The sequence below is a fragment of the Trichosurus vulpecula genome, chromosome 4 (genome assembly GCF_011100635.1).
Source record: "Trichosurus vulpecula isolate mTriVul1 chromosome 4, mTriVul1.pri, whole genome shotgun sequence".
Taxonomy (NCBI): domain Eukaryota; kingdom Metazoa; phylum Chordata; class Mammalia; order Diprotodontia; family Phalangeridae; genus Trichosurus; species Trichosurus vulpecula.
Window position 1 is genome coordinate 161,301,938 of NC_050576.1, and position 23,220 is coordinate 161,325,157.

At 46.0% G+C, this 23,220-nt stretch overlaps 1 protein-coding gene across 1 annotated transcript; it reads right to left on the reverse strand.

Moving 5' to 3' along the window:
- Positions 1-1,727: 1,727 nt before the first annotated feature.
- On the reverse strand, positions 1,728-22,222 carry SEMA4A (semaphorin 4A). Its single transcript, XM_036757172.1, has 15 exons — positions 21,939-22,222; positions 20,702-20,855; positions 12,533-12,693; positions 11,722-11,784; positions 10,299-10,397; positions 9,805-9,910; positions 8,540-8,656; positions 8,185-8,309; positions 7,892-8,064; positions 7,138-7,288; positions 6,200-6,380; positions 4,684-4,802; positions 4,345-4,508; positions 3,770-3,873; positions 1,728-3,205 (listed from the first exon to the last, which is right to left on the reverse strand). Exons 2-15 carry the CDS (start codon positions 20,826-20,828, stop codon positions 2,613-2,615), a joined length of 2,283 nt encoding a protein of 760 aa, XP_036613067.1. The 5' UTR covers positions 20,829-20,855; positions 21,939-22,222; the 3' UTR covers positions 1,728-2,612.
- Positions 22,223-23,220: the final 998 nt, after the last annotated feature.

Genomic DNA, 23,220 nt, shown 5'->3' on the forward strand with positions numbered 1-23,220 from the left:
TCTCTACAGATTATTCTCAGATTTATTTTTTTATCTAGTCCTACCTTCTCTCCTGACCTCTACTCTTGCATCTCCAACTACCTATTAGAGATCTCAAATTAAATACCGCTTAGAAATCTTAAACTTGAAATGTTTGATACTGAACTCATCATCATTTCCCCTAGAACCCTATCCTCTTCCAAAATTCCCTCTGCTTGTCAAGGATATCCTCGGTCACCCAGGCTTGTAGCCTGAGTATCATATTCAACTGCTCATTCTTACCTCTCTAGAGCCAATCTGTTGGCAAGTCTTGTGATTTCTCTCATGGTACCCTCCCTCATCTCTGACACTTCCACCACCCTTGTGCAGGTCCTTATCACCTTACACCTGAACTATTGAAATAGCCTTGTCTCTGTGGGTCTCCCTGCCTCAAGTCTCTTCCCATTTGAGAGTCCATCTTCCACTCACCTATGAAGTGATACTTCTATACTTCAGGTTTGACCATGCCACCCACCCATCCCCTTTATTCAATAGCCACTCCAGTAGTTCCAATCCCTATTACCTCCAGAATCAAATCGAAAATCCTGTTTGGGGGCTGCTAGGTGGTACAGTGAATAGAGCACCAGCCCTGGAGTCAGGAGGACCTGGGTTCAAATCTGGCTTCAGACACTTGACACATACTAGCTGTGTGACCTTGGGCAAATCACTTAACCCCAATTGCCTTACCTCCCCTCCCCACCCAAAAGAAAAGAAAATCCTGCTTGTCTTTTAAAGCTCTAACTTACCCACCTCCTACCCTTCCAGTCTTTCTTCCTTTTTCCATATACTCTGTGATCCAGTGACACTGGGCTTCCTGGTTGTTCCTCCTTCATGATACTCTTTCCCCTTTTCTGCACATTAGTTCTCTTCCTTGTCATCTCTACTTCTGTGGCTTCCTTCAAGACTTAGCTAAAATCCTACCTTCTTCAAGAATCCTTTCCCAATCCCCCTTAATGCTAATGCTGTGACCTTGAGATTATCTCCAGTTTACTTGTTTGTACAGAAATGTTTGCATGTTGTCTTCTCCCATTAGAATGTCAGCTCCTGGAGAGCAAGGAATGTTTTTTGCCCATCTTTATATCCCCAGTGTTTAGCACAGTGCCTGGCCCACAGTGCCTGGCACTGTAGAGTGGCTCAGAGTGGTAGAGGGAGGACAATCTCCTCTTGGTAAGAGGAATGTGGCTTTCTCTGGCCATTCCTTCCCATTTGTTATTGTAGGGTCACCCCAACAATATCCTATGGTTGGATCAGGAGATAGTCTTAATAAATGCTTGTTGATTTAAAGACATCAATAATGTTTTCAATCTTTTCCATGAATCAGGTAACCTGAGAGGGAAGAGAATGTAGAAATAAGTTAAAACAGATCACCATAGGGGATTTGCCAAGGAATGAATAAGGGATAAATAAAAGGAATGCCAAATAGTTGAAACCAGGTAGCATGAAAGTGTAACAAATGAGTTCATTGCTTCTCTGGCCACAGTAGTAGCCTAGAAAGCAGACATGGTGGTGATAACCTTAGGTTGGGGATTGGGGAAGGAAAAGGTCAAGAGATTGCGGCAGTGGACAGGAGTAGAAAAGGGATGTTGAAATGGCCAACCATGGGGTTCAAAATGAGAACCAGAAAATCATGAAACTTCTCAGCTTGTACACCCTACCTAGATTCTCTGTCCCAACTTCCCTGCTGTACCTTCAAGAAGAAAGTAGCCACCTTTAAGTTTTGTCTTTTTAATAAAAAATAAACTGTTTGTGGCAAGGCGTACACTTTTCCAAAGACAAAAACAAAGGGGAAGAGTAGAGGAGGGATGGTGCATCTTTATGGGGACTGGTAAGGTGGATAAGGGCAGAGGCAAAGTTGAAAGAGGCCACGGTTGGCCATATTTGTGCAAGGCTCAGATTACCCCACTCCCCATAATTCTATGGCGGGGGGGAGGGAAATTGGAAATTGTTCCCCATTGCATCAGGAGAGGCGAAACCTTGGGAGAAAACACCCAAGGGTCATTTGTGAGAACACTGGAATGAAGAGGGACATGGCTTCCTGTAGATCCTCATCAGACCGAAGGGGGACAAGAGTGCCGGTGGATATAATGGTCTGAGTCCCATCACAAGTTATGATTGGGTTTCCAGCCAGGGTCAATGACTGTGTTGCTTGGGAATATTATCACAAGAGGATTTCCTAGCATGATCTGTTTCAGAAGGGTCCCTTGGAATGGTTTGTGACTGCCAAACTGGTTCAACACTCCGGGCAGTCTCCTGACAAGAGAGGTTCCACCCTAAAGCTCTTGGTCAGGGGAAGGTGCCTAGGGCTGGCATGTCCTTACAAGATGGGTCGTGTCCCAGGGGTGGTTTTAAGCTGCTGGGTGTGCTCTTCATTATTTCTGTAGAGTGGCTCAGAGTGGCAGAGGGAGGACAAGGTCCTCTTGGTAAGAGGAACGTGGCTTTCTGTGGCCATTCCTTCCCATTTGTTATTGTAGGGTCACCCCAACAATTTCCTATGGTTGGGTCAGGTGATCTTTACCAAGGATAACTCTTCACCATACCATAGTATCATTGTACCATTACGATCTTTCATCATCTCCTGCATGCTGTTGTAGGGTCTATGCCACTTCAGTCCCCAGCTGGTTGTTGTCAGCATCCACACCCCCTCCGTTCAGGGCCCTGGTGTCCTTGGGAGGCTGGAGAGGGGGCTCTCCACTCAATGGGGCCTTTTCCCCCGGAGGCAGGGTACCACAGCCCTGGACTTTCCTCTGTGCTTGGACTGCCCGCAATGGAGAAAAGGCAAGGCCAATTAGGGCCCCAGAGAGAACCAAAGCCAAGAGGACAGTGACAATGATGAAGTGGGACCAATATGACCTAGGAGTGGTCAAGGGGGTGGGTCCCCCAACAGTCAAAGGAGTTTCCACTCGTTCTCTGGGAATCCCTGCCAATTCTGGATCCAGGGGCAAGGGGTCCTCCTGGGTTTGTATCCAGTAGGAGACAACAGGATGGGTGAAGCCGCTCTCAGTTGCCCAGCACTGGTAGAGGCCTCTGACTTCCTCCCGAAGTAGGAGCATGAGGGAACCATTGTAGACTGCTGAGGAAGAAGTCTGAATGGGGGTTGCTCTGTGAGTCCAGTGGTAGGTAGCTAGGGTGGAGGTTTGGGGACAGGGGAGTTCCAAGATGGAGTGAAGGGGAGCCAGGACTTCTTTAACTATGTGGAGAGAGAAGAGGAAAGATGAAGGTAGTAAAAGTAAGGAGGTGGAAAGGGGGACTTTAACCCATATCACCCTCTGACATTTGGGACAAGGATCACTCTGGGTTTCCTTATTTTATTTTTTTTCTTTCTTACGTGAATTCCTGAGGCAATGGGGAGGCAGAACAGGACTGACAAATAGAGGGGAGCACTTGAAATTGTCAAAAAGGGAGGAACAGGGTTTTAGAGAGTTCTCTACCCCAAGTCCAAATGCAACTCTGGCCTCAACCTTTGCCCTAATCCAAAACCTTCCCCTTCACCCAATTATGACCCCCAATTTTAGTCTTAGGTCAAATATCTTTACTCTCTCCTTCTACAGTGCCCTGCTTCTATTTCCTACCAGGCTGTTCAATTCCTACCTCCAGATGCCTAGGTCCCCAAAATAACCAGGTACATTGGACAGGTAGAGTTTTAGTGAACAAAATTCCTGATGGGGGAAAGGATGGATTATCCCTCACCCTCTATACCCCTACGCCAACACCACACCCTCTTTCCTTCCTCCTGGTCCCACTCCATACTCACTGAGCTGGGGTGGACTCTGGGGTCGGTGATGACTTCTACCCATGGGCCCGTTGACACATGCCCATGCTGGGTTCCCTACATCTATGTCCTGTTTCCAGGAAGTTCTGGAGAGATAAGAAGGCAAAGGTGATAAATTGTTGGAGATCAGGATGGGGAGAGGGTAGGGTGGAGGCCAGAAACTGCTAAAGGAGCAGGTGGGGCTTTAGAAAGCATCTTGTTTGGGAGGAGTAGGGTGGGTCAAAGATCTTAAAACTACCTAGGGCAATGGAGTCAGATAGCTGGGAGAGAGAAGGCTCTGTTACCTTCAAGAGTAGAAACATAGCAAAGATGGGGTGCCTCAAAACAACCATGAGGGGAAGGAAAAAGAGAAGGGCACTTAAGCCATTGTTATGGGCAGGTCAGAGCAGGCTGAGAGACAAGCCAGAATTTGAATCTATATATTGCAATTAGGGTAAACTTCTAACAAGAGATCCCCTCCAAACAGCCATACGAGGGCACAGTGCAAGAAAACCACTGTGCCATTTCCATTCTACCGTCCCTAGAGCAAGAAGGGAGCTCTGGGCAACAACACTTACAAGTCTGCAGAGGTATTGAAAAAGACACGGCAGGCCTCTTCAACAGTGTCCCAGGCACAGTGGGGGTCCCTGGCAAGGACACAGTCTATACAGCTCCCGTAGACACTGCAGTTGGCTCGGGGGACCCTCAGAAGCCCCCCAGAGTATCCCACAAATAGTGCTCCCTAGGTAAAAGAGGGATAGAAAGACACATCATCTTAGCACAGAAATCCCAAGGCCAGCCCAAGTATCCCTTTCCCCAGGAGAGACCCACACTATGATAGGCAATCCCTTCAATGGCCAGCAAAGTTCTCTCCTGTCTCCTTCCCCACGTAAGGCAGGGCTTGGATCCCTTCCCACCTGGGCAGGTGCCAGTAGTAGGTTTCGGATGGGTTCAGGTTCCTGGAACAGCTGGATCTCTTCCACCAGATGTGTATCACTGTCCTTACCTACCACAGCCTTGTGGAGGGAACCTGTGTCTGGTAGGAGATACAGAAAGACTGGGGCACTTGGAGAAGGGATTTTGGCTCTTCTGTTTCCCTGTCCTTCACTCTCTGCTTTCTTTTTATGTAAGATAACCCCTTCTCCTTTCTTTGGCTTCCCCTTTCCACCTATCAAGAAAGTTAGTGGTTTTCTTCTCTCTGAAGGCTAACTTGCATCCTTCCACTAGGCCATCTCTTGGATTCCTTGTTAACTCTAAGATTCTATAAGACGGATTTCAGAGAATACTCCTTAAGAATCTCCACCGCTACCCTGCCTTCTTTTCTCTGGGCCCTAGCTGCCCATCCTTTCCTTCTTGGTTTCCTCCTACCCCAGATCTGAAAGGCATCATGGCATAGTAGAAGGACCCCCGTGCTTAAAGTCCAGAGGCCAGAGTTTGAATCTGACCTCTGAATTTTCCAACTCTTTCGTTCTTATTGTTATTTTTATTGGTTATTTTTATTATTTACTATGTTATTTATATAATATATTATATATAAAATATATACAATATATTATTTATTATTTTTAGTGGTATCCGACTCTTTGTGACCCTATTTTGGGGTTTTCTTGGCAAAGATACTGGAGTGGTTTGCCATTTCTTTCTCCAGCTCATTTTACAGATGAGGAAACTGAGGCAAACAGGGTTAAGTGACTTGCCCGAGGTCATTGTTGTGTTTGTGCTTCATTCTCAAAGAGGACCATGACATCAGGGAGATGATGAGATGACTTGCAACTGACTTTGATTTGAGTGAGGGAGGGCCGTGCAAGGTCACCAGCCTCACTTTCTCCTCCAGAGCCATCTGGGGCCAAGTGGCCTGATATTCACCAGAACGACTGGAGATGACCCAGGATGCAATGGGAGACCCTGGCCCTTTTAGGCTAAGGCCTTTTCAGGTTCTCACTTTCAGTGAGGTAAAGCTCATTCAGTGAAGAGGCCTCTTTAAGAATTTAATCAAGGGATGGCCCCTTTAATAAAACAAAAAAAATCAAACTGGGAGTAGAAGACCCTCAGGGTTCCTGGCCAAAAGAGAAACAGTTACTATTTAGTATTTACATTGCCCAAGGTCACAGAGCTAGCAAGCATCTGAGGTAGAATTTGAACTCTGAAAGAGTCTGATTCAAAGCCCAGGGCTTTATCCACTGCGCCACCTAGCTGTGACTTTGGGCAAGTCACTATCCCTTTCTAAAACCTCAGTTTCTTCGTCTGTAAAATACAGGTAATAATCTTTATGCTGCTTATCTGGTTGGATTGTTGTAACACTTTATGAACCTCAAGATGCTATAGAAATGGATCTCTAGAAGACACCTATGGCTTCCCACATCAAATCTCCCTTTTGTCTAGCAACAGACGTCTTCATTCAAGTTTCTCCAAGGGGGATCTCTAAGCACTTACTGGTGCCCAAGTACATGACCAAGAAGCCTTTTCCGCTGATGTCCCTGGCCATCTCCACAGCCAGCTTGGTATACTCCACATCCAGTTTCACCAACAGGGGCTTCCCCACAACCTTCTCATCCATCAGGAAATGTTCTTTCACGAAAGTCAAAGCTTTGTCAGAGGAGGGACCCACAGAGCACTGAAGCCAAACAGAAGCAAGGTCAAAGATAGCTCTTCAAATCTACCACTTAATATCCCCCACCCCCCACTGTCCTTCTTTGGGTTCCTCTTTCCATGTTGCCTTCAACCCCAGATGGAAGAAGATAATGTAATAATAATAAATTATAAATTATAATAATAAATTATAAATAGGAGAGAAGAATGTTCGACTTAGAGTCAGGTAGGCATGAGTTCAAATCCTGCCTCCAATATTTACTAACTATATGACTCTGGGCAAGTTACTTAACTTCAGCCTGCCTCAGTTTCATCTGTAAAATGTAATCTCACCTACCTCCCAGGTTGCTATGAGGATCAAATGAAATAACATTTGTAAAGCATTTTGAAACCTTAAAGTGTTATAAATGCTGGTCATTTTATTATTATAATTATAATTATTGCTTTTACTCTTAAAGCACTGTAGATATCAGCTCCTGTCCCTACTAATTGGAACTCCTCACTTCAGGGCTGGGCCCTGAGATCTTGGTGTCTTGGTGACCAACACAGGCTGACTCATTTGGGAGTACTTTCCAAGGAAGGACCTTTCTCACCTCCCCCTGGGTTCCTGGCTCAGGCCTTCTTCCACTTTCCCTACCTCCCTTTGGAGCTGCTGACACACACACAGTAAGGGCTGGAAGGCCAGATTCTGGGTGTGCACAGAGAGACAGGGGTTGGCCCATACTTATCAGACCTGGAAGGTGGAGCTTGGCAGGTGTATAGTGTTCAAAGGTGCTACTCACACTGCCAGGCCGGGGGTTGCTCACTGGGCCACTGTATGTATTCCATCGAGAGCTTTCTTTGTTCATCTCCTTGTATTTCCCCTCGAAGACCTTCTCGATGTCTGAGAGAGAGAACTCGCAGACCGCTGAGCTTCTGGTCTCTCCAACCTGCCTGAAGACACACACAGGGCATGGAATGGACCTCTACCTGGCTGCCTTTCCTTCTGTAGGAAGGGTGGTGCTCAGCACTTAGAGATCCCCTCAGTGATGCTGGCCACCCAGCCCGAGGCAGGATCTTTGCCCAGCATGTGATCTGAAGTGTCATTATCCTTAATGAGGATTAATTGGGGCTCAGGCCCTGGGGCAGGTGGCAGGCACAGATGGGTGGAGGTGTCTCTCACACCTGCTCTACTTGCTTGCTCTGCCCAGGACTGAGCTGCCGAATGGGAGGAGTAGTGAGATTGGCAGTCACAGAATCCAAGTCTTAGAAGTCTCAGGAACAGAAATAGATTTCTCTAACCCTTGGAACCAGATCACAGATCTCTCTCAGACTAGATCTTACAGTTAACCAGATGTCTAGATCATATACAGCGCTGTTGGAACACCAAGTAGCTCTCTCTTTAAAATTAAAAAAATTTAAAAACCTAGATAATTTGAGAGCCCGACCCCTCAATGACCAGATCTCCCAGACACCAGATCCATTCAGATGTCAGAGAATTCTCAGTTACCAGACTTCCCCCGTCTCCACCCTTGACCTTCTGAGCCTCTTACTCACCACTGGGATGTGAAGACAGCATAGACTCTGGAAGCAGCAGCGGGGTCAGCAGGCATCAGGACTGCATGGCGGATCACATTGAAGGGCAGCTGGCCAGGCTGGGCACAAAGCAGCTGAGCTTTCAGGAATGTTGTCCATTTCTTCTGCAGTAGCTTCTCCCCACCCACATCATTCTGGGGAGCAGAGCCAGACGTTAGGACCCCTTTATTTAGAGTCTACCCCCTCCTGTGAGCTTGACCCATTGGCCCCTCCATTTCCAGCTCCTCCATCCTATCCCAAAGGTCCCCTCTGACCTTACAGACTCGTGCTACTCGGGAGATGGTGAGTTTCTCGAAGAAGTCAAACTCTTTGGCTGTTTCCCCAAAGAAGAAGTAAACGACCTGGGTAGAGGGGATGGAGGCCACAAAGGAGGCATCCGCTTCAGGGGGGAAGAGGAGATGGGGTTAGGGTCTGGGAGTCCAGCGGCCTAGGTCCCCCCCTGCAGTGAAAGCCCAATGATTCTAAAGACCCCAGAAGCTAAGTTGCCTGAATGTCTGGTTTCCCTGCCTAGTCCAGGTCCTACGATGCTGTGGTTATGTCCCAGACAAAGTTTGGGAGCTGCGCTGAGGTTTGAGGCCACCAGGGGCCACATAACTCAGGTATCCTTACGCTGGAGCCATCGGAGGAAAGCATCAGTCTTGAGGACAGGCTGGGTTCCCAGGGTTCGCATCAGGATGGGCTCGTTGCCCAGGAAGTTGTTCATGGTGCCAGTGTAGAGCATCCCATCTGAGGTGACAGTAGGAAGAAACAGAGCAATCAGGCTTTGGCAAGGTTCTTCTGTCTTCCTTTGGTTCCCTTGACCATCCCTCTACCTACCTCCCTCCTTCCCTTCCTTCCTCCCCTCTATTCCATTGGACTGAGAGTAGAAGACCTGGGTTCACACTGGGGCTTTGGCATGTCATTTTGTTTTTCTGACTTCATTTTCCTTTTCTGCAAAATGAAGGATTTGAACTAAATGATCTCTAAGAGTTCTACCTGCTCTAAAACCCCTAATAATATATCCAACATTTATATAGTTTTATAAACAGCTTTACATAATACTATCTAATTTAATCTTCATGACAACCCTATGAAATACATGTGCAAGTATTGTTAGCCCCATTTTATGGATGTGAAAGCTCAAGCTTAGAGAGGTTAATCTCCTTGCCCATAATCACATAGCTTATTAAGAATTAGAGGGGCAGCTAAGTGGCACAGTAGATAGAGCACTGGCCCTGGAATCAGGAGGATGTGAGTTCAAATCCAGCCTCAGACATGTATTAGCTGTATGACCCTAAGCAAGTCATTTAACCTTGATTGCCTAAAAAAAAAAAAAAAAAGAATTTGTGGTAGTGTTTGAACTCAGATTTTACTAGCTCCAGCTAGCTCTATCCGCTAAACCACACTGTTGCTTCCTGTGAGTCTGTGATTCTCCTCCAATCCAACCTGACCACTTACAGAAGTCAGAGCAATTTAAAATTGTTTTTCTTTTTATATCACTCTACGGGTCAAAAGCCTTCAATGGTTTTCCAGTCACTGACACCTGAGACCAGATGTGATCTAGACCAATCATATCTTTCCAGTCTTATTTCCAACCACCCTACTCTGTTTGACTTTGCTCCCCTGAAACATGGCTTGTGTTTCTCCTTCTTTGTCTCACTGGTTTCTTACTGTCTCTTCTCCTACCCAAATTTTCTCTAAAATCCCTCTGGGATCTTCTCTTGCCTCCTCCTTTCTAAAAGTCAGAGGCTGAGATATGGGGATATATAAGACAGGTCTTCTGGCTTCCTTTTTTCTTTTTGTGGCTGTCCTTCCAAACCTGCAAACTGGAGACCCCTTAGGATGAAGATCCTAGGAAGGAAACTAGATATGGAAGAGGAGAATTTGATACTCACCCACCAAAACTGCTGTGTGCTTGTGGGCAGGGTCAAAAGGGCTCTGTCCTTTGCCATCCAGGATCTTCTCTTCTGGGATAGGGACCAGGGAAAAATCCTGCAGCTCCTGGATTGAGTGTGGGGTGGGGGGTAGAGTGGAAAAGAAAGGCTGGAACCAGGTTGATGGAGTCTTAAGTCTGAGAAACAAGTTGTGTGGGAGAATGGGTGGCTAAATCTTAGGGCCCAAGGGTCTGGATTTGAGGGTCTAGTATGCCAGGTTCCATGTTTGGGGAGGTGATCATCCAGAAGGTGAGGAAAAGTTTTTGGTTGGTTTTCTGGGGGGTTTTTTTGGTGGGAAGAGAGGGATAAGCCTAGATGCTAGGCCATTTACCCCATAATAGCCCTCTGAGGGTTGAGGATGCCAAAGTCCCGTGTCTGGGAGAGAATATTTTTCAAGGGATGGAAAAGGGATTGTGACTGGGTAAGATGGGAAAGCAGGAGGCCTAACGACTCACTATGTAGGTACAGGCTGGGCTGAAGGCAAAGGTTCCACAGGCGTAGAGCTGAGAGGCATTGACAGCCACTAGGACTCTGATGAAGTTGAAACATTCAGTCTGAAGGACAAGGGGAAGCAATATTTTCCTGATGTTATCTGCCTGGATACTTGAGTCCCTCTGAGAACAGGGCCCAAGGTTGATCCAGTGTGGAGCATTGGAGCAGAGGGGCAGGGGCTTGGGGGCACTGGAGGACAAGGTTAGAAACCCAGGAAGAGGGGCAGTTAGATGGTATAGTGAACCAGCCCTGGAGTCAGGAGGACCTGAGTTCAAATCTAACCTCAAACACTTACTAGCCTTGTGACCCTGAGCAAGTTACTTAAACCCGATTATTTCCAAAAAAAAGAAAAAAAAAGGAAACTGAGAAAGAAGAAGAGGAACTAGGACATTAGGAAAGAAAAGAGAAGACAGAAGAGATGCAGGGAAGACTGGCAAGGACTGGAGAAGACACTGAGAAAGACAGAGGAACAGTTGTGAGGAGGGATAAAAGATGGGGAGACACAAAGAAGGCAGGGGAGGAGGTAATCCTCATCTAACTTGTTGCTTCTCATCAAATTTTGACAGTGTTGACTGTCCTCCCATTGGATTCTCTTTCCTCGCTTGGCTTCCCTGACACTGTTTTCTCCTGATTTTCCAACCTTCCTTCCACAGTCTGGCTCCCATTTTACCTTTTAAGACTCATTTCATATAACTTTCCTTTCACAAATGCTCTATTTGCCAAGTTGGCAGAGTTGTAGTTCTCTGAACTCAGCATTTCTCCTCCAACTCCTTGCGTCTTGGCACAGCAAAAACTCCATTCCTGGAATGCATTCTCTCCTTACCTCCAAACCCTGGCTTCCTCCTAGGCTCTGTGCAGGGGGTCATCACCCTCTACGTGAAGCCTTTTCTCACCTTTCCAATTGTTAGTGTACTCTCTCGCTCTCTTTCCTCTAAGCAACTTACTTGTATAGGCACTGTTTTTTTATTTTGGTATCCATGGTGCCATGCATAAATATCTTTGTTAAATTGGGGACTATCAATGGACTATCAATTTACACTACTGTAACATCCAAACTGGCACGCAAATAGAGACCAAGTGAACACAACAAACATTTCTTTTTTTAATTTATTTTTTCTGCAGGCCAATTGGCATTAAGTGACTTGCCGAAGGTCACACAGCTGCTATGTGTCAAGTTAAGTGACTTGCCGAAGGTCACACAGCTGCTATGTGTCAAGTGTCTGAGGCGGGATTTGAACTCAGGTCCTCCTGACTCCAGGGCCGGTGCTCTACTCCCTGCGCCACCTAGCTGCCCCTCAACAAACATTTCTTAAACAGGTCTTTGGCCCAAAGGCTCTGGGTTTCACCTTCTAGACCTCTACCCTCTATGCGCTCACTTCCTCTTACCTCATTGCTCTTTTTCTTAAAGATGCAATCTCTCTTTTTCTTGGGACTGGCTTCCCAGGGAATCTGGAGAGACAGAAGAAGGAGGGTGGGTCCAGACATAGGTTCATTAGATCACTGGACTCTAACTACTTCCTTACCACTACCACCACCACCACCACCACCACCACCACCATCTTCCTGTCACAGATTCTGCCCATCAAGTGAAAAAAATTTGTAAAGAATGTGCATCAGCGAAAACTGCTGTTACAATTTTAATTAGCATGCCTATTAACAACATTAATGTAAATTATTGACCCTCTTAATATTCTTCTCAATATTAATAGTTATGATAGTTCTCCAAACACTTCTCCTGTAAGTACTGTCGTAAGTGATTATGAATGTTTACAAGATTTAGAGCTAAAAGGACTTTTGTCATCTTATTTCCCCATTTTTCAGAAAGAGGAATAGAGTTGCCCCAGGTCACACAAAATAGCAAAGTGGAAGAGCTAGGCTTTAGATCCATATGAGCTAACTCTGTATGTACTGTTCTTTCTACCAGGCTACGGTATTCCCGAATATAGTGGTGATAATTAGTGTATCAATAGGTGAAATTGACGTTCTTTTTGTACCAAAATTTTAACATGATTATAATTATTCTAACATTCATTATCCTAGGTGATTGCATGCTCATCCTAATTATTTCATTAATTAGTTATATTATGCATGAACACTGGATAATTAGTTAAGAGTGAACACCCCACACAGCCCACCCAGGGGCCATCAGCCTTTGTTTCCTTCCATCAGTCCCCCTGCCTCTCAGTCTGGCACTCACCATACTCTGAAGGCCTGGGATGCCTGGTTTGCCAATGTTCAAGGCCAGGATGGAGTCCCGAGCACCCACATACAGAGTGGCCCCATCCTCACTTAGAAGCAGTTCATCAAAATCCTGAAGACCCTCCTTGCTAAAGAGGCTCACAGAACGATGCCTATCACCTGAAAGAGGGTGAGGGTGAAGAGAGGAGAGGTCAGAGCTTGGTGAGGTAGTTGGTGAGCCGGCAAGGGGAGGGCCCAGCTAGGAAGCAGCAGAAGAGTAGGAGAATGGGGAACAGGGAGGGGATTGGCAGTGTATGCCATCACCGCCCAGGCTCTGGCAGCAGTATCTCCCTCCTCTTGCCCTATCCTGCTGGCAGCCATACTTGCTTTGTGTGAAGAACCAGCTGTGTTGGAGTGCTGGGCAACCAGAAGGCAGAGTAATGACAGCCCTGGGGCTGGGGCGCACAGAGCTTTGAGGAGGGGGTCAGGAGAGGAGGGGCAGGCACACAGAAAGCAGACAAAAGGAGAAACGTAGAATGTTAGAGGTAGAAGGGACCTTACAAATCAGATTCATCAAAACCAATGCCCTCATTTTATAAATAAGGGATATGAGGTTGAGAGAAAGGAAGGGACTTGTCCAAGGTCATGCAGGTTGCAGAGCCCAGACTAGAACCCAGGTCTACCAGCTCCCGTACTAGGGCTAGTTTCATTACATATTTGGCATGTATTTAAAAAAGATAGCAATCGAGAGATCAGGTGAAAGGTGTCTATCAAGGTGGTGGGGGGTGGAGATGGGTACACCGATATCCCAAACCAAAACGAGGAGGAAGGAAATGGTGTCAAGGGATGTTCTCACATCACTGTGTACAGTAACAGCAATGTTGTAATGATGGTCAACTGTGAGAGACTCGGCTACTCTGATCAGTACAAAAATCAAAGACAATTTTAAAGGACTCGCCGTGAAAAAATGCTATCCACCTTCAGAGAGAGAACTGATGAACTCCGAGTGCAAACTGAACTATAATTTCTCACTTACTTTTATTAAAAAAAATATGGTTAATATGGAAATAGGTTTTGCATGATTTCACATGTATAACTGATATCATATCGCTTGCCTTCTCAGTGGGTGGAGTAGGTATGGGGAGAGGATTTGGAACTCCAAATTTAAAAAGAAAAGAATGCTAGAAATAAATAAATAATACATTAAAATGTTGAAAGAAAGAGAGATGGTCTCACAGATAGACATGAAGATAAACAACCAACTATAGGATCAGCACAGACAGACCAGCAAACACAGAAATAGCCCTAGACAGGATCACAAACAGGCAGACACACAGATGAGAAGAGAAACACCCGTAGGTGGCTGCCTACGTGGTGTGATATTTGAGCAGCACCATGTAGCTTCCCCTCCCAAAGACATCTCCCCCCACATCTTAGCCTGCCAGGAGCCTCCCTCCCCTCCCACCTGGCTCAAGCTACCCACCCTTCCTTAGGCTCTGTTTCAGACAACCAAAACAGATGTATTATCTCCAGAAGGCCCGTGTAAGAATGCCTGCCTCTCTTCCCAGAAAAAGGAGATTAGGAAGTGTGTGTGTGAGTGTGTGTGTGTGTGTGTGTGTGTGTGTGTGTGTGTGTGTGTGTCTGCATGGAAGGGATAGGAGGGCTTCCTCCAACACTCTCTATTAGTGCAAATGAGTAATCCTGAGAGTGAGGAAGAATAACCTCCAGATGAAATGCTGGAAAGTGAACAAAGCAGAATCAAGAGAACAATACACTATTACCACTGTTACCAAAGGAAATAGCTTTAAATGGCAACCAAACTAGTTAACTAACAATGAGAATAACTAAGACTTGCATAGTTAACTCTTCAGGTTTGCTAAGTGCTTTCTATATAGTATTTCATCTGGTCCTAGAACAACTCTATGAGGTAGATGCCGTTATGACTCCCGTTTGCAGGTGAAGACACTGAAGCTGGAGGAGGTTAAGTGAGGTGCCCAGGGTAATGAGACTAATAAGGTCCTGAGGTAGCTAAGTGCAGTAGAGGTGTAGAGCTTGGAGCTTGGAACCAGGAAGACCTCTGTTTAAATCTTGCCTCAGACAATGCCCAGGGTCAAAAACATTGGCCATCTCTGATAGTGTCTTATAAAACACCCACCAATTCTTTCTGTTCACAAACAGAAAAGTGTAAGAGTAGAAGAGTAAGATTTTAAGTACTCTCAGCCACAGTCCTTCATCCATAGTATTGTATTTAACTGTTTTCAGGAGTTGTGTAGGGCGGGGGATTCCAGACAGATGGTAGAGATAAATAGATACATAGATAGCATTTATTATATGCCAGGTATTGTGCTAAGTTCTGAAGAAACAAAGCAAACAAGACATTGGGGGTTTGTATGGTGTAGTAAGACAACATATAAAAGATTTCAATGGGAAGCTATAGGCAACACAGGGGCAGGATGAAGGCTACATGTTCTGGGTGGTCAGGGAATAGCCTAGGGCATGGAGAACATATTAGGGGGCACAAGAAGCTTCCCAAGGAGATCCCCCAAAGCAGGGAAGTAGAGAAATAGTGGCAAAGAAGGTGGAGACAACTTTGACACACTCCAGAACCTGGCCTGGGACTGCTGACCCAAGAAAACACACGTTTACAGACTCCTAGAGATGCAGACCCAGAGAGATACACTGCCAGAGACAGTCTAGAGAAGGGAAGTCTCGGGGGGTGGGGGGACAATGTGATCTCAATCTCTGAAGGGCTGTCCCATAGAAGAGAGATTAGACTCTTTCTGCTTGGTCCCACATGGCAGACACAGGTGAAATGCAGTGGAAGGTGCAGATTTACACTCGATGTAAAGAAAATCTTGCCAACAATTAGAGCTCTCTCAGAGTGGAATGGGGTCCCTCAGGAGGGAGTAAGTTCCCCTTCCCTGGGGGTTTTTAAAGGCTAACTGAGCACTTTTGGGGGGTTCTATTCATCCAAATGCAACAAAGATAATATACGTATCATTTTCAGTTCTATTTCCTGTCTCTCATTAACAAATGACTTAAAAACAAATTGGTTTGGTGAGAATTTAAATTTAGTTTTTGAAAATATATAAGTAAAACACATTCTCCCAAGAAGTAGAAAGTGGGGGTACCAAACTGAAAAGGAAATAATGTTATCCTAAATTCACAATTCAAATTCAGTAAATAATATCTCCTTCCGAGGCTTAGTTCAGTTGCCACCTCCTATGAGAGCCCTTTATGCATGCCAAGCAGCTTTGAGTATATGTTGCATTTATTTATCTCTGTGTGGAGTTATTTAGAATGGCAGTTCTTGAGGGGAGGACTATTTTTTTTTGTCTGCATAACCCAGAGCCTAGCATAATACCATGCATATATAGTAGGTGCTCAACAAGTGTCTGCTGGACTGAACTGAATTGACTTTATTAAACACCTACTGTATATGAACACTAGTTAGGCACAGAGGAAAATAGTTTAAAGAAGATGAGATCCTTGACTTTAACGGGTTTATAGATTAATTGGGGATATGACATATACCAAATACCGAACATGTGGATGAGCACTTGTAAGGTACATTGCAAAAGGAATCTTGTTCACGAATAGGTTAGTGTAGATCGATCACAGTCAATCTGAGATTGTGTGATTCTGAGCCATGCAGAAATACAGTTACTTAGATACACATAGACATTAAGTCTCACCCAGACAAAGATCTAGACAGATTCACTCGATCGACAAACACTGTATACAAGGCTCTGGCTTAGGGGCTGTGGGTTGCCCCCACATCACTCAAAGCTTCGTAAGCCATATAGACTGAGATGACAAGAACACACCAAACCACAGAGTGAGATGACTAGAGAGAATCATCTCGGCCCTCCTGCTGTACCTCGCTAACCTCTCCCCTACCTCTTGACTCAGTAGTTGAAGAAGCACCTTTACTGCTTCAGGCTCAGGCTCAGCTGACACCCTAACTTTGACTCCAAAGGAGAAAGATGAGCAGTTCCAGATGCTTTGGGGAGAAATCCTGGCACAGCCTTTTATTGACAACAGGAAATACATCCCTCCTGAGTTGTAGATAAGAGCCTAGGCAGCCATGGGCCTCCAGGCAGTGGCCAGGGTGGCCAGAATCCTGCTCTATGGTTTGGCTGTATAATTGTGACCCTTGTGCCAGATCTACTCTGTTTTCCGTACCCTGGTATAATCATACAATCATACACCTAGAAATGGAAGGGTCCTTGGAAGTCAACTAGTCCAACCTCTTTGGAAACAAAGGCTAAGACAGGTTAAGTGACTTGCCTAGCTCATACATGTAGTAAGTGACAGGTAGAATTTGCACCCAAGTCTTTTGACTACAAATCTAGCACTCTTTCCAGTGTGTTATGTTGCTTCATAGTCTTAAATGTGAGTATGTGCCATGGAATGGGTAGGATCTGCTGCTGGCTTGTCCACTAGTGATCTCTTAATTTCCAAATCTAGTGACCTTTTCTCAGTCTTCCTTCTCCTCAGTGTCTTTCCAGCCTTTGACACTGTTGATCACTCTCTCCTCCTTGATTCTTTCTAGGTTTTGGGGGCACCACTGTCTCCTGATTTTTCTCCTACCTGTCTGACCACTCTCTTAGTCTCTTTTACTAGATCCTCCTCCAGATCATGTCCTCTGACTGTAGACATCCCTCAGGCTTCTGTCCTGGATCCTCTTCTCTTTTTCCTCTATATTACTTGGTGAGCTCATCATCTCTCATGGATCTAATTACCATCTCCATGCTGACAATTCTCATATCTGCTTATCCTGCCCTACCCTTACTCCTGACCCCCAATCTCACATCTCCAGATGCACCCCAGTCATCTTGAAGTGGACATCTAGTGGACATCTTACATTCCAAAATTTAACTCATTATCTTCCTCCCTAAAACCTTCCCTGTTAGGTGGCAGCCAGATGGCACAGTAGATAGAGTACTGGACCTGAAGGCAGGAAGACTCATCTTCCTGAGTTCAGATCTGGCCTCAGATACTTAATAGCTGTGTGACCCTGGGCAAGTCACTTAACCCTGTTTGCCTCAATTTTCTCATCTATAAAATGACCCAAAGAAGGAAATGGCAAACCACTCCAGTATCTGCCTAGAAAAGCCCAAATGAGGTCATGAAAAGTCAGACTGAAATGACTGAACACTGACAACAAACCCTCCCCATCTCCTACTTTCCATGTTACTGTCTAGGACATCATCCTCCCAGTCCCCTCAGGCTTACAACCTTGGTATCATCTTCAACTCCTCATTATCTCACCTGCCACATCCAATCTATTGTTGAAGTCTGTCAATTTTAGCTTTGTAGTATCTCTCCAATATGCCCCCTTCTCTCTCTGTCACTGCCAGCACCCTGGTGTAGGCCCTCGTCACCTCACCCTGTACTATTGGAATAGCTCACCGATTGATCTCTCTGCCATAAGGCTCTCCTCACTCCTGTCCATTTTCTACACAGCTGTCAATTTAATCTTCCTAAAGCCAAGGTCCCACCACATTACTCCCCTACTCAACAAAATCTAGTGGCTCTCTATCACTTCCTGGATCAAGTACAAAATCAAAGCCCTTCATAATCTAGCCTCCTCCCACCTTCCCAATCTTCTTAAACTTTACTCCCTGTTATATATACTCTTGGATCTAGTGATACTGGCCTCCTGGCTGTTCCTTGAGCAAGACCCTCCATCTCCCAAATCAGGGCATTTTCACTACCTGTTCTCCATTCCTGGAATGCTCTCTCCTCATCTCAGCCTCCTGGCTTCCTTTAAGTCCCAACTAAAATCTCATCTTTTACAGGAAGACTTTCCCCAGTCCTCTTAATTCTAATGCCTTCATGCCTTCCCTCTGTTAATTATTTCCCATTTATCCTGTGTATAGCTTGCATATATCTATATCTATATCTATATATGTATGTATATATATATATATATTTTTTTTTTTTTTGCTTGTTGTCTTCCCCATTAGAGTGTGAGTTCCTTGAGGGCAGGGACTATCTTTTACTTCTTTTTGTAACGCTAGCACTTGGCAGAGTGCCTGACACATAGTAAATGCTTGTTTCAAGTAGCTTCTTGTTCTGTACCAGCAGATTCCCAAGGATTTCTTCAGTATCCTTTCAGGGTAGGAAGTGAAGGGAAACCTGTGACCCTGGGGAGGTGAGAGAGGGGAACGGGCCACCTCCTTTACTTATACTCCTCTCACACCCCCTTCCCTAACTCAATCCTCTTCCAAATGACTTTTCACTATCCACGCCTCTCCCCTCCTGCTACAATGGGTCTCTATTCTCTGTCCATTTCCTACAATGTTGCCCTGTCTCATTCTCTATAATCATATTTCTTTCCCTTTTTTATATAACTCTTTGTGTGTGTGTATATCTATATACATATATATACGTATATATACACACATATATATGTATATATATACATATATATACACATATATGTCTCCTGCCCTTCTTCTCTCTAACTCTTTCCTCTCTTTGTACCTCTCCCATCTTTCTATATTGTTTCTATCCTCCTTATCACTATCACTTATAATGTTTATCACTCTGATCTCTTTCTCACCCATTTCTTTTTTTCTGTTCCCCTACTCTTTGTCTCTCATCTGTTTTATTTTTGTTTCTATCTTGCCACAGTAACCAAACCTTGCCTCTTTCTTCATGACATTTCACAAAGCTGTTACCCTTTCTTCACACCGCTCCCCCTACAGCTACCACCCTATTTCAGGCCCTCATCTCTTCTTGCCTGGACTATTGCAATAGACTCCTAATTGGCCTCCCTGCCTCAGGTCTTTCCATACTCTAGATCCTTCTCATAACTATCAAAGTGATTTTCCTAAAGGGCAGATCTGAACATATCGCTCCCCTATCCAATAAACTCCCATAGCTTCTTATAACCTCTAGAATGAAGTCCAAATACCTCTGTGTGGCGCTTAAGACTCTATACGACCTGGCCCTAACCTACCTTTCCAGTCTCATTACACAGTCCTCCCCTTCCATGAGCACTGGCAGTTCAGTATATGCAATATATGTATAGATGTACATATACATGTGTTTATCCATATACATGTTGTCTGTCTGGATTGTAAGTCCCTTGAGGACAGGGACTATTTTACCTTTATCTTGTTATCTCTGGTATCTAGCCTATGGCCTGGCACATTTAATATTGCTTGTTGATGAATTTTCTGCCATTTCATTCTCTAACCCATCTCCCTTTCTCTCGCCTATCTCTCCATCTCTGACCCCTCTGTAACTTTCCTGTGTCTCTCTCTCTTTCTTTATCTTATATCCATCCCCCTCTCCCCCAGCTCTTTCTGTCTCTCTGTCACCCTTGTCAGGATATTAGGAGACACCCTGTTTTCCAGAGCTAAGGTCCAGCAAGCAAGCTGTGTCCTGAGCTTGGCATAAGCGCTCACCCTCTGAATGATCACACCCTCTGGCAAAATCACATAATCATTGTATTGCTTTGACCAACACAAGGTGCTCTCTGTGCTTGGATAAGCCCTGGACAAACTTGGATAAGTACCCATGTTCTAGTCATGAAGCACTGCTATGATTAAACTTGTCACGTTGTTGCTGTTACCCCTCATTGTTAGGGCTATAGTTCACTATGCAGCTCTTGGTATAAGTACTGAGATGTCCCCACACTGCCTTGGGTCCCCCCACTAGGGGTGGGGCCCCGGCACTTGTGTCCTTGCTTACAAGCCATTTCCCTCACTTTCAAATTAAACTTCTGTTTGATTCCTGACTCTCCCGTCATCCACAGGTTAGAGGCTGGTTCAGTCTGGTTAACACCCTCATGTCTCCCCCATTTCCCTGTCTCTCCCATCTCTCTGTGTCTTTTTCCTGTGTCTCTCTAGCTCCCCCCTATTGATTTCCCATTTCTTTCCTTCCCATCTCTGTCTCCCTCCCTCCTTCCTCTCCTTTGAGATCCTTTTCACCTCCCTCTCCCTCTCTGTATTTTTCTCAGCAGCTATCCCATTTCTCTGTCCCTGCCCATTTTCATCTTCTTGTATCTTCTTCCCCCATCTGTCTGCTCCTTTGCCTTCTCTCTCCCACTTCTTCCTTTAACTCAGTCTTGCTTTTTCTCCCTCTCCATCTACTCCTTCCTCTTCTTCCTCTGCCTATATGTCTCCCCCTGCCCCTATGTCTCCCCCTGCCCAGCCCTTAAGGACCTTCTTACCTGCAGCATATTTGACCCTGGGCACTGGACCCTGGCCCAGACCTCCAGGGAACAGCAGCAGCAGCATAGGGGGGAACAGGAGAAGGAAAAAGATCCTGGAGTTCAGGCGAGGGGCTGAGTGAACCATGGTGGCTCTCAGTGTCACTTGGAAGTTCTGCAGAGAGACAGAGGAAGACACATATTCTAACTGAGTAACCCTCCTCACATCCCTTCCTCCCCACCCCCTTTACTCCACCCCCTATCTTCCCTCCCTCAACTCAAAGCACAGCCCAGGGAGGAAGAAGTGAGTGAATGCTAAGTTGGGGGTGGGGGAATGGTATGGAAAGATTCGGGGTAGAGGGGTAGAATCTATCCCTCATTAAAATTCAGGTGGGTCCCCAGCTCTGCCCTTTGTGGCAAATGAAGTAGAAGAGCCCCTGCTGTAATCTCTGGGTCACCTCTGCTACCCTTGAGGCCCCTCCACTTCCACATTCAAGCCTTGTCCCTGCAAAAGTCTAACCTCTATCCCTCCTGCTGAAGGGGCCAAGACACCTTCCCTCCTGATCTTTTTTTCAGGACTTCTAGAGCCAGACACTGAGCCAGTGAGCCTGTGAGAAGGCACACATCCATTCAGGTCTTAGATGGCTCAGGTTTCCTGTCTCCTCCATCCTTCCCACCTCCTTCTTTCTAGTCATCCTTCCACAGCCCTTTTTCTCCATTAGCCTTCCCCTAACCCACACATGACCCTTGGGCACAGCTCTGCCTTTGCCTGATCTGGTTTGGGCTCTAACCGCCTCAGTTTCTCTCTCTCCCTCTCCCCACCCCCTTTTAAGTTAAATAAAATCTAATTGAATTGCCCCACCTGATGGAGCTTAGACAGTTCTCTGACACTAATTACAAGCTCAATGCAAATCAGTGTCCTTTTTGCCTCACTCCCCCACTGACTCAGGATGTGGGTCTTTCACATTGGTTAGTCCAGCTGTATTCAGTTAACGTAAATATGCATGGACTAACCGATGTGACAGACCCACATCTCTCTTCGGTCTGCTCTTTCTAGTCTTTATTTCCCTCTTCAGGTCACCCCATGTTTCTGTATCACCTTTCTCCACGTCTCTCTGTGTCCTGATGTTTCTATGGTTCCCTATACTTCCCTGTCTTCATACTGTCCTTCACCCTACCAACTTCTTCTCCCTTGTCCCTTCCCTGCCTAAGTCCTTCCCACCGCACCACACCCCCAGCACTTCCCACTCTCACATACCCTTTAGATGCAGTGCTGAGCTGCCCCCCAACAAGAACTCAGATGTGCTGGCTCCCAGCTGGGAAGATTATCCAAGAACAGGTGAAATCAGGAGGGGAAAGGGGAGGGTTGGGGGGTGTCAATGCCCCAATGGGGCAGTGGGGGGGGAAGGCTCAATCTGGCCGAATCAAGAGGGCAGCAATCCAGGTGCCCATGGTGTCCAGGAAAATGCCAATTTCAAAGCAAGGAGTCCTGGGGCGGGTGAGTCAAACAAACCAGAATTTCCGCCTCTCAAGTTGCTACAGATCCCAATCCGTACCCGGAAGTTGGGGTATTGGGAGGAGAAAGAGGTAAGCTCCCCCTTCTCCCCAAGGGACCCGCCCCTTCTTCTCCATCCAGAGCCATCCAGAAAACCAAAGTCCAATACCAAAAAACAAAACAAACCACCACTCTAGGGTCATATTAGCCCTCTCCTCTGCTTTTATACCATGCAGTTATTCTCCTTCCCTGCCACCCTAGATCTTTTACCCAAGATCTCCCAGGAAGGAAAAACAACACACCCTCTGATTTTCTCAAATTCATCTAAGAATAATCTGGGGTCTTCCCCCCATGGCCCACTCCAGGAAGTCCCTCCTGAAGTCTGATTTTCATCCCTCCTTCATCCTTTCATCCCTCCTTTCATCCTTCCTTCATACAATCCCAGCCCTGACCTTAAAAAATAAAATAAAATAATTAATAATATGAGTACAGAGGATCATGTTTAGGGCTCTACTTGGTAGTTCTCTCCTGATATCTAACTTCAGTCTGTCATGCTGCACCATCAACCCCTCTCATTTGCCACCCCCCCCATGTCTCCTCCTCATTCCCTGAAGTCTGTGACAGGATATTATCCCTCCCACCTTCCTCAGCCAATTTTTCTTGGGGTTCCAGTTCCCTAGATCCTCTTCCCTCTTCTCCTCATTCCTGGCTCCAAGGAAAAACTCATAAAAGCCAATTTAACAAGGCATCCCTCGATCAGGGGACCAGTAGCCCATAAATTGAGCTTCCTGTTCACCCAGACTAGGTCATCTCCAGCCTCTACCACCTCCGGGGGAGGAGATGATGCCAAGACTGCCAGTTAAGGGCACTTTGAGATCCTATGACCCACCTCATTCCAGGTGCTAAGGGACAAGATTCCCGGGTCCTGGTTGCAGCCTCCTAGGAATGGGAGGCATGGGGGTCAGGGCTTATTATACCCATCCTTCTGCCTCTGTGCCCCATAAGCCATGGTGCTCTGGTAGAAGGAGCCCTGGAGGGGGAGTCA

Excerpts from the sequence above, each read along its gene's own strand:
- SEMA4A (XM_036757172.1), bottom strand. The coding sequence starts at position 20,828 with ATGGTTCACTCAGCCCCTCGCCTGAACTCCAGGATCTTTTTCCTTCTC. Across the intron at positions 11,785-12,532 it reads TCCCAGGCCTTCAGAGTATG|ATTCCCTGGGAAGCCAGTCC; the intron begins GTGAGTGCCAGA and ends CTGTCTCTCCAG. Across the intron at positions 9,911-10,298 it reads GCCCAGCCTGTACCTACATA|GAGCTGCAGGATTTTTCCCT; the intron begins GTGAGTCGTTAG and ends CACTCAATCCAG.